We start from the raw sequence: 11,672 nt of genomic DNA, 5'->3' as shown, positions 1-11,672 counted from the left end.
TTCGATTATCAAAACATCTTAGAATAATTTTTTTTTCAGAATACATAAGTGATCTTTTCTCTCTGAACTTTCAACCAAACAAGATGTTTATTTTTTTAGACAAAATTTGGTGCAACTCCTTTCTTCTGAAATGATCATTTCCCATTGATTGAGGAATGTTCATTCCTAGCAGGTATTAGATTATAAATTCTCCAATAAAACACAAGTAATGCAATATCACATAGTCTTTACTTCATTTATATCTATATACATATTCTTAAAATATACAAAATTTAAATTGTGGAATGATGAAAAAATGGAATTGAAATACTTGTACAGATAGGTTTGTTTGTACATTGATATAAAAACAGGAAAAGCTTACTGTATATTAACTATATGCTCATTTTCACTTCAATCTCAAAATCTACCTGATTGATACACTTTATCTCAAAACCTACCCAATTATTGCTACCTATTCAAATACAATATTCATATACATAAATCTACGACTCAACTACATTCAACACCTACAGAAAAGCTTTCACTCATCAAATTAGGTTGCACAACAAAGACAAGATATTGGTTTATTTGGAATGGACTGATGAAAGAAAAATGAAGACTTGAACATGAGAATATAAGAGCCAAACCAATAGATTTTTTGTTAAATTTAAGAAAAACTATCTAGATTTATGCAATATGGATGGCAATGCATGGTTTTCACATAAACTTATTCATCATGATTCGTTTCAAACTGAAACTTCAGAGTTAGTGACTAGCTTCTTCCAAAAAAGGGTGAATTAAGAAGAATACAATTACATATCTAAATCTTATCAAACCAATATATTATGACATTTATAAAAATTAATACTGCCACTGTAAATTTTCAACCTTACAATAATTAAAGAAAATAACACGAATCAAAATTGTGTCAAAAAATGGAATCATTTAAACCAAGTATAATTTTTCATCAACTTTAAATACTTTCAAGTTGATGAAACAGAATACTCGAGATTGAACACCCGAATTTTTGTTCTCTTAGATTTTACTGGATAAAACTATAGTTCCCATCTTCACATACATAAAGCAATATAATGAAACATAATGTACAAGTTTCTAGATGTAAAGCGGCATAACAATGAATTAAATTTTTTGACTTTGGCTAAAAGTACATTAAGTACTAGTGTATTATTATGATGGACCAATTTTATGTAGATGTGACTCCTTTACGTGCTACTAACAAATTAAGAACTGGGTGTTTCTTTATATAGCTCACAGCCTTTTTATGTGTCACCATGGTGAAATCATAACCATTGCACTGCAAAATTTTGTCATGCACTCTAAGGCCACTCTTTGACGCAGGGCTTGATTCGTGAACTTCCGTTACATAGATCCCCTGCATGAGAAAAGACATATTTTGATTTTTACATAAAGAAAAATAATCAAGTTTAAAGAACTCACATTATCTGTATATCCTTGGGGGCTCTTATGAAAATCTTGATCAATGCCACCTCCTATTTTAAATCCACAGCGCATTGTTACACCTTCAACTTCTTTGTGAAGTGTTATTGGAATCTAGAAATTATGAAACAGCTGATTATACAGGTTCTCGAAAGGATAGAAATTGAAAAAAAAAAACTCTTTTATCTCCAGTAGTTTTGTTGAAGAGAAAGTTTTTTCATATCATAAGATTTGATACTTACACTCAAACATTCCATGGCTGTGCCAGCTTGATGTTGAAATGCCATTTTTGCACACATTTTTGAAAAGGTAGTATTTATTTCACACTTAAAAAACTTCAGAAGGCAGCAGCAAATTTCGAAATCTTATTTAGAAGTATGACTAATATCGTTCTATCTGACAGATGGTTAAGAAGAAGATGACAGAACATTTGAACTAAGGGTTGTCCAAACACTAGATTCTCTGATAGAGACCCTGGCTGACAAATCTCGATTTCTTAGGTTTTCAACCTCTTCATAATTAAAGAAAAGATTCAACAAAAACTTGAACGATTAAACATTAAAGACATCGAAGTATTGATATATTCATTTGGTTTCAATGTAGAATGTTGTTCTGAGGACTGAGATTTGAAATCCAATATTGAACTGTTCAAATTTCTCAAAAGATAATCAATATCATCAGACTTCGAAAATTTCCATTAACTTTTCAGATAGTTATAAATTGAAATTAATTTGTTTCTCAACTTTTCTCACATGAAATTTGCGTCCCCAACTACAATCCTTCTAGTTAATCTAGTTCATGAATCCCGTCCAAATAGTCAATAAGTGAAAAAATAAAGTATTTCAATTTTTTCTATATTTTTCAAATTTATACAAATCAAACAAAATACTCATCTTATATTCCAATTATGTGTAAAAACCTAACATATACATATAACATACCAAAGTATTTACAATTGAAGAAAAATAATAGTAGAAGTATATTTTTCTTTCCACATGGAATTTGTTTAAGGCATAAATTAAAATGTATGTAAAACTAAAAATTTTCATTAATATTCACTGCTATAAATTTTTCGAATAAGTTTGGCACAGAATGATAATCTTCAAAGTATTTCATGGTCTTGGGTTTTATTGAATAATTAAATGAAAATACGGGAAAATCAATAAATCCTAGTGAACATTTGGAAATCCCAGCATTTCATTATATTAATAAAAATAAAACATTAAATAATTGGATTGAAATTGAATTACAATTGATAATTTAACAAAATAGTGCCTCGCTAATATTTACAAAGTAGAAATCTATCATGATGATCAACTATGTTGAGTTTTCTTTCTCGGTCAATTCTTGATATCTAGCATACATCATTTTCTTAACACAATCTTTGTATGACTCTCCTGCAACAGCGTTGTACCCGGGCAATGCATTTCCAAGTCCTGCAGAATTGCTGCGATGTTCAGCCTGTGAAGAATTTTTATTATTATTATTTTTATTATTATTTTATTAGAGAAATAGCTAAAATATTATCATTTCAATACTTTCATGGAAAAAAATGAGAATGATAATGGAAATGAAAAAGTAGGGAAACAGGTTAAAAAACAAGCTATGATAAAAGTACTGGGGAATTGACATTCAAATGACCAATTATTTTATTCTGTTAACATGGTAAACTCATTACATTCATGTTAAATTTTGGCGAGATTGGATCAGATAAGTTTTCATGTTTTGGCGCTTTTGAAAATGAATAATTCAGTCGAGCACAGAGTTGAAATTGTCATGTTAGCCTAAGAGTATTAACGTCGTTGACGACCTTCCTGGGTTTCTATGAATGAGTAGGTTAGTGAACAAAAGATCTGCATGGTCGCAGTTCCCGGAAGGCTTACCGAACCAAAACGACCCCAGTTCAAATAATAATAATAATAGCCTAAGAGTAATATGATCGCAACATCTTGTACGGAAAGAAGATTCTTACAATTTTGTTTTATCTATGTATTTTATGATCAAGTTGGCTAAATAATTTACCTGTATAATGGTCGTCCTGCCCTGGTTTAATTTACCTAAACCTTGACCTTCGGTCCATCCCATTTTTTGTAACAGTTTATTGCCAACGTTTTCTGAACCAATAGGTTCAAGTACTGATGCAGCAACTGGTGCATCTAATTCCTTTGATTTCAAAAACTTCTCTTTGAGCTTACTTGGACGAGGTTCATCAGGATTTCCATATTTCATCCGCCTTTCTTTAGCCCTATCTCTGTAAACCGTCTTTTCAGAGGCCTCAGATTTTCTCAGTTTTCTCATTGCCTCCAGATTCTGCTTATGCAGGTTTGACAACTGCGCATGTTTAGTAAGTGCCTCAGCTGAACCCAACTGTCTTTTGCATAGATTACAAATGAGTTTTTTGAAATCTAACAATTCATTTTCATCAAAATGATCTTCCTCACCTGAAAATAGTGATCGTATTATTGATAACATTTAAGTTTGTATCTTTGAACAAAGGAATAATGATAAAAAATGCTATTTACCTGAAGACTCACTTTCACCCCCATAAGCAGCAACCAAAGGTACATGAGGTATTGGTGCTGGAGCTTCTTCTTGTATTTCTTTCTGATATACTGTATTAGTCATGCTAACTGAAATTGTAAAATATGTTTCATTATAACAGTTAATAATAATGTGAAGGAAGGAACAAGCCCTTTAGTAACATTTAAAAATACTATTGGACTACTAATCTGTTTGAAAAGTAATCGAGAAATGATAAAAAGCAATAACCTTTCTTTTCTAAAACAGAAAATCCAATATCTGCTGAAGCACTACTGCCGTTACTATTGTGCATGTCATAATTTGCTCTAGATGCACAAATCTCCTTCTTTTGATTCAAGGTTTTAGCCCATCGTTCCATATCTTTAGCAATTTTTTTAGCTACTTTAACTTTATCTTGTTTTTCTGGTTTCTGCTTTTTATTCTCTGGCTCACCAGATGTTGAAGTTTGCACATTAGAATTTTGTACCTGTACTTGCTGTGATGAAGAAGAATATTGTTCTGTGCTCTCCGCTCTTACATAAGTTGATTTCTCTGGGTCCCAATAAAGATAAATTTGAAGTAAAGGATTCCAGTAATAACCAGTTTGTGGGTCAAAATATAAACCTGTACTTGGGTCATATTGATAATTACTCGCTTTGTCCAAAACATATTTGGAAATATCAGGTGTTGCTGAAAATACAAGAACCATATAACGCATTTATCAATCGCACCTTATGAAATGAAAATAGGCTATTTGACAGTATACAAAATATTATTTCACTTATTAACATCCTCATAGATTAATTAGACTTTTGAGAATGGTATATATTAATCTGACAGAAAAATATATTATTTACAATAAAAGAAGGCCTGAAAACTCGAATAATTAAATTTTGATTTTTTTTTGGAAATATATGAAATAGCCTATATTCAATTTTAGAAATACTTACGATATCTCTTGCCATCTATACCGGTAGGTATAGCCCTTTGAGAAGTATCATACATTGATTTAGTAGCATTCACTTGTTGAATGGCCGATTGAGCTACTGCAGCAGCAGCATTGGCAGCATCCATTTGATTGTCCTGTTGTAATGTTATGGAATTGCCGGCACTTATTTGTTGAGTGAAATATTCCTTGTAATACATAACATAATGAATATATTCCTGCGGTGTTTTGGCATAGCGATTAGCCGCATATTCAGCTAAACTATCTACATCTGTCATTGCATAAGTGCTTGGAACAGCAGCATTAGGAAATGCAACATTTTCAGCTTCGGAATAAGCTCTTTTATTATCCCCCATTTGATATTTGCAATATGACAGTATAACTGAAAATTAAAATACCAATTGAAAATCATTCCACCCAATATGAATTTCCGGAACATACCAGTTTTTCCATCAATAATAAGAGGGCTAGAAAGATTGCTTAGAGCGCCATATAGGGTTAGAGAATCTATGGTGCTTTCCAAACCCAAGTAGCATATTCCACGAGAGGTAGAAGTAAGAGGATCTCTTCCTATTGTAACTGCAGCAATGCTATTTACTAAATCTGGTACAGCACTTTTCAATACACTCATCACAGAGTCTTCTGTAGTCAGAGCATCCAAATTTCTCAACATTATTGCTGTAAATAAATATAGTAGTGTTCAGGAAAACAATGTCACTCAATAAGTCCCGGGCCTGACGCACAGATGGCAGTGTTCGTGCCATACCACAACTACTGTGCAAGCAAAGCAAGGCAAGAGACTTGTTAAGTGTGTGGTAATAATTGCTCTATACACATTATGAAAAACTTACTTTTTGTAGCATAGGTACAAATTTCATCACTGCCGCTACCTCCTTCTTCACTTTCCATTCTCGACGCATGACACTTGAAGCAATTGTCGCGCCTTCTGAAATTTTGTGCGCCACACTGTAAATTAAATAAAAATGTACTATTCATTATCCGACAGCTATTGTTGTAAAAATTTTAAACATAGCGCTGACATGAAGCCAGGAGCTTTTGCGCGTTTGTTCATATTTATCCTTCTTGAATTTTGACAGGAAACATTCGAAACAAATCATTCTGTTCTGTTCTACAAAAGTTATTCTTGTTGCAGAGAGTTATCAGATCAAAAAACTTATTTTCAGTATATACACAATATTTCAATGACTTTCGACAGATAGTTTCTAGTTTTGAAATTTTACAAAAAAATATTACTTTATATCTCCTAATAATAGAATCTTCACCAAATTTTACATAAATATTCATTACTATTACTCTTCATTATTGAAAAAACAAAATTTCATATCACTTCGAAACCTCATATTGGATGTAGCTCTTTAAGGAACATAAACGTGACTGTCAGCCTTTCCAGGCTATAAATCTAGCCTGGAAATTTCAAGTCTCTAGCATATTTCATATGAGAGTTTAACAATCTGCGTTATTAATTGAAGCTACTCACTTTTATACAAAACCAATCAGCAGATGCCTTATGATTAGAAGGTTTTTCGTAACCAAAACTCATATCTTTGGGTATACTATACTGCATTATTGCTCTATATTGATCTTGTAGCATCAGCACTCCCTGTAAACAAAAGAAAAAAAACAAACATTAAAGAATGGACAGTAAACTAGCAACCCCTCTCAAGAAGAGACCTTCGTTGTCTAGAGAATCGGTTTTAATAAAGTAAAACATCAACGATTCAAGCTTTAAAAAAATTATAATTAAATGACAAGTGAACCACGAATTTCATGCAACTAATTAAGGAAACAATTTCTTCAATAAAAAACTGCTTTTTAATTTTCATGATGCCTAAAAAGGTTCACTCACATATCCCATATTGAACTTGAAGAAACGAAGAACTTTAAAATTTCTCAAAAAAATTAATAAGTGGAAAAGTTATACTTATCGACTGGATACAAAATTTAGCTTTATTTTTTACATTGACTCTTCTTTATAGTAAGATACCTGTTTCATGTCCATCCATCTTGTGGCTTCAGCAAGTGTTGTAAACTCGACAAAGGCGAAACCTCTAGAGGCACCTAAACAGCACAATAGACACCAATGGTATTACCCTAATTTCACCTTTACAATGCACAATAAACGGCCTAAGGACAACCTTATCAAATCAATTAATACCTAGGACATACCTGTATCTTTTTTACGAATCAGCCTTATGTCTTTGGGCATCAGACCACACAACATGATGTCCTGTCGAATCTGCAAAATTTAAAGATAATTAAAATAAATTCTCCTAAACTAAGATAATAAGACAACAAAAATATCAATTCATAACTCACATCATTTTCTGTTATGTGTTGAGCAAGGCCTCTTATCATAATGGTGTTGTTGGGTGGCTGACTTTTATAACCTATAATCTCTGCCCCACTAGCTCCTAGCACAGCACCATTAGGACTTCTTTCACTGAAATGTCCATAAATTAAATAATACATCAAGACTTCAAGCTGACAATATTTGAAAATTCACAAATTCTCATTAGAAATATATAAATACAAATAGGTTAGGCCCTAAATCTGTGCCCTGTGGAACACCAATATCATTTGTTGTGAAATTTTAATCACCTGTCGCTGTCATCATCTCGATAAGATCTTTCTCTGTCACGATTTTTGCCTTCTTCAGATTTCCTCTCCCATCTGGAGTCACTTCTAGATCTTCTGTTACGTCTGTTACGATGCTCCCTGCGATGATATCTATTTCGACTATCTCTTCCGTCTGGACTCCTCGAGTGACTCCTTTCTTCATATGAGGACTCCCTTTCCCTTCTGTATTCCCTATCGCTCTCATAGTCACTTCCTCTAGATCTACCTTCATTGTGGTCATGATCTAAAACATGTGAATTCTTTCATTTCTTATATCTCTGAGAAATAGAAACTTCTTACTCAACTATTACAAATGGACGATGTGTGCAAATTTCTTACCGAGGAATCCTTGAGGAAGAGTTAATGTTATTCAGGAAAAGCTTTTTTTTGGGGAATTCATTGGGCTTCAAAGGATAGCCAGGTTGGGAGATACTATGTTCAAATTTAGTATAATACTCTTACATTTATTGGCATATTTTACCGTTCTCAACCATCTAAATAACTTTTCAGGATATTTCCTGTATTTTCTGATTACCGTTGTTTTTCGGAAAATCGTCATTTTTCTTTAAGCAACGTCATTCACATCAAAAAGAGTACGTGTGTATTCCACCTGTTTATATATCTATACATATTATATACTGCGTATGGTTGATTCAAACTACTGGACATGCGTGTTTATGAACTCACTATGAGAGGTTACTAACCTTCTATGGTTATAACTGTTTCTTAGAGAATTGCATATTTGTTAATATATGATGTGTTTGGAAAATTGGAATTATTTTGCTATAAATTATTGAAAGAAACTATATTTTACTAGGAAAAATTTTCTTCATACACAAGATAGATACTAATTAATTATATTTCTGTATAGTTAGTATCATCATGATGGACTGATGATATTAAAAGACTTCTGGGCACAAACTGGGGACAGCAAGCTCAAAACCGGGAAACTTGGAAGAAGTTAGAGGAAAAATATGTGGAGAGATGGACAAAACTAAGGGAGGCTTAATACGACAATGGGTTGGTAGCTGAGAATGATGATGATAGTTAGTAAAGAATACTTCATCTCACTTATTGAAAACAAAAGATATGACCGGAGTTAATTGAGCATTATTCAAGTATTATTTGGCAGATGAAACAATAATGACTAGAATAGAGGATCAGTAGCAGTATTTGGAATGAGACACTATAAGAATATGGGATGGAAATAAGACTATGATGAGAAAAGAAAGTATGAAATAAATTAACGGAACAAGTTAGTAAGTACAGATATCTGGATGACATTCTGAAGAAAGGACAGATCATGTTTTTCAATGAACTATTGTTGTTCTTTGTAGGTAGAGCATTGTTGAATATTGAAATGATAAATGAGAAAAAACCACTTGACAACTGACAAAACTCAAGTTCTTCAAAACAATACATAGACTAACACAACAAATAGCTATAAAACATAGATGCTGAATAGGAGATAAGTAAGGAATTCAAGAGATAGAGAGAATATATTTTGTTGAGTAGGTAAAGAACTGTTGAATATTCAAATTATGGACAACAAATCTCTCAACCTACAAAATTTAAGTTCTTGAAATCTACATAGGGACTAAAACTGATAAATGGCTACATTGGATAAGAGAGAAGTTAAGAATTCAAAAGGTAGAGATATGTTGAAAGTTGTGGTAATAATCAGAAGGTATAATTGAATGTAGAGGATTTTATAGAATTTGTGGATCATCATTTGGTCAAATGTCTGTAATTTCATTATTTTGAACCGAAAATGTTCCGAAATTATGGGGTGAGACTTGCTGATGAATTCAAGGCAAACTCAATTCTCTGCTTTGAAATATTTAAGTTCACAGTCGGATTATATCAGTTAATCTGTTACAGCTAATGTACAAAAGCATCTTATCTAGAAGAACTTGCAAAACTAAAAAAACAGGAATACTATGGGAAAAGAGGAAAGACAATTGTCACAACAGGTGAATATAATGAGTCTAAAAGAGGTGTTACTTCAATTTGTTTTTATTTAATTCAATAACTTTTAGATTGAAAATAATGTTATGTCTTAATAAGGGATTGAGAAGGTTAAATGAAACCATACCACAATTGAATGAATTCTAATTAACTGGCATTTTTAAATAAACATGCTAACATAAAGAAAACAAAATAAAATATACACTAGCTACTTATGTCTCCTATATTTTCTGCTACTCATATGGTTACATTCAAAACATTGCCTGCTATTATATTGAGAGATTTTCAATGATTTACTTCAATACATATTTTTTCATTTCCAAAATATTAGAGATCTGTTGGGAGCCAGAGTATTGAACAAAAAATAAATTTGTTATATAATTCATTTATGGAAGTTTTCCACGGTCATTGAGAATGAGCAATATTATCTTTTTAAAATTATTATTGAATAAATACACAACAGATAGTGAAAATGAAGGAGGAACTATCTGACTTCAGTATCAATATAATAATACCAACATTGTACATTAATATAAAGTTAATTTTGAAGCTCAATGAAACATTCATTCATTTATTACTTAAGCCTAATCTGGCTATGTGCAATTTAAAATATTATTTGTATGCTATGCTACGCATAAAAGCCCTTGATTAATTTTTTTAGTGCAGTGTATCTACATCTTCCACTCTGTAGAAAGGTACCAAATATGGTTAGTTGATGTTCAGTTTATCGGTGAGAACTAATAGCCTGGGTAATTGGGTGGTTGTATGGTATTGATGATGTTAATATTTTTCAAAAGATTCATGTGCTCCCTTTTTGGAATGTAATAGATGACAGTTGTACACAACAGTTATTTACATAATTTATATCTAACATAAAAAAATTGCCAACAACCACTATATTAAGAATAATAGAATTAATTTCCACCAAAATATTATAAATGTTTACTCACAATTTTTCTTGACAGGGTGATAAGGTGAATTTTTATATCCATTATGTCTTCTTTGGTGGGGTGATCTTGAATTTGATCTACTAGGTCTATAATCTGGGGAATCTCTTCTGTAATCTGGTGATATAGACATACTTCTTCGCCCGTAAGGAGAATAATCTCGATCTCCTCTCATTCTATCCATTTTCAATCAACAACGTGAGTACGTCATAAAAAAATGGCCTCTATAAATATATATCACTTAATTTCAAAAAAACAAAAGTATCTATTTCTTTAAAATTCAACTTGATTGTCAGGAAAATCAATATATTCATACCCTAAACTATTTGAAAAAAATATAGCTATTTGTAGATCATATTTCTTATTTTCGGCTTACCTTTGTCAATAACAACCGAACTTTGATAACTTGAATACAAACGCCATGCGCCAAAATTATATTCATGCGCAACTTCTTTTTCCACAGTACGCAACTGCCTTTCATTTTAAGAATTCAGAATATATTATAATGTAATTTTATATTAATTAAATTCTATTAGAAAAATAATAATAATAGCTAAGCAAATTATTCAAATTTCATATTTTTTTTTATATTGGTGCCTGTTGAAAGGCAAAAATAATCATTCTATTTGTAAAGAAATGTTGATAGTTGTTGAATTTGCGTCAAGGCCGAAATTATGGTATAATTATTTATTTGTATTCGACCGTTATCTAACAAATTTTTCACAAAAAAAGTCACAGAACCCAAAAAGTGTCTTTGTCTGTATATACACCACAGATAACAGAGTAGAAATATACACGCTTAACTTCGAAATTCGCTGAACGAATTTTGCTATAGTTTTCACAGATATATTTAGATCAGCTTAGGTGCAAAATTTATGTTTAGCATATACATAGTTCCATTGAAGGTTATATTTCAAGAATTCTTTTCGCAAGCAAAAAGTGGTTGTGAAATATTTTCGTAAAACAAAGGTTTCAATATTTTCCATGATCCAAAAATAAAATACCGTCTTTTGATTCTTTATCCTACCAATCCATATGCAAATCTGATATTGATTTCTCAAAATGAAAAAATCTTTTTATAGAATCATAAAATTGGTGAATTATTATTTTTTCTATAATTGATTTCACTTAGAGGAAGATGGACTTCTCATTCTCATTGTATTGAACTAAAAAACGTTTGGCATAAAAAAAGCAAAGTATATATTTTTTTCACAATG

At 31.4% G+C, this 11,672-nt stretch overlaps 2 protein-coding genes across 3 annotated transcripts; both read right to left on the bottom strand.

Moving 5' to 3' along the window:
* Nucleotides 1–209: 209 nt before the first annotated feature.
* LOC123686053 (tax1-binding protein 3 homolog) lies at nt 210–1,841 on the bottom strand. The gene is made up of 3 exons (XM_045626008.1): nt 1,680–1,841; nt 1,438–1,551; nt 210–1,372 (listed from the first exon to the last, which is right to left on the bottom strand). Exons 1-3 carry the CDS (start codon nt 1,734–1,736, stop codon nt 1,184–1,186), a joined length of 360 nt encoding a protein of 119 aa, XP_045481964.1. The 5' UTR covers nt 1,737–1,841; the 3' UTR covers nt 210–1,183.
* Nucleotides 1,842–2,271: 430 nt separating this feature from the next.
* LOC123685763 (RNA-binding protein 5-A-like) lies at nt 2,272–10,983 on the bottom strand. Of its 2 annotated transcripts, none has more exons than XM_045625633.1 (14): nt 10,832–10,983; nt 10,459–10,679; nt 7,523–7,784; nt 7,241–7,364; nt 7,091–7,160; nt 6,909–6,982; nt 6,402–6,524; nt 5,755–5,869; nt 5,345–5,581; nt 4,908–5,285; nt 4,207–4,647; nt 3,960–4,067; nt 3,460–3,878; nt 2,272–2,898 (listed from the first exon to the last, which is right to left on the bottom strand). In XM_045625633.1, exons 2-14 carry the CDS (start codon nt 10,637–10,639, stop codon nt 2,755–2,757), a joined length of 2,676 nt encoding a protein of 891 aa, XP_045481589.1. In that variant the 5' UTR covers nt 10,640–10,679; nt 10,832–10,983; the 3' UTR covers nt 2,272–2,754. The 2 variants fall into 2 exon arrangements, with proteins under 2 accessions (XP_045481589.1, XP_045481590.1); XM_045625634.1 differs by lacking the exon at nt 10,832–10,983 and adding an exon at nt 10,772–10,818.
* Between the last annotated feature and the right edge of the window lie 689 nt (nt 10,984–11,672).

This window comes from Harmonia axyridis, chromosome X (genome assembly GCF_914767665.1).
Source record: "Harmonia axyridis chromosome X, icHarAxyr1.1, whole genome shotgun sequence".
Taxonomy (NCBI): Eukaryota; Metazoa; Arthropoda; class Insecta; order Coleoptera; family Coccinellidae; genus Harmonia; species Harmonia axyridis.
The sequence above is the reverse complement of the archived record's forward strand: the minus strand, read 5'-3'. Positions and strand labels throughout refer to the sequence as shown.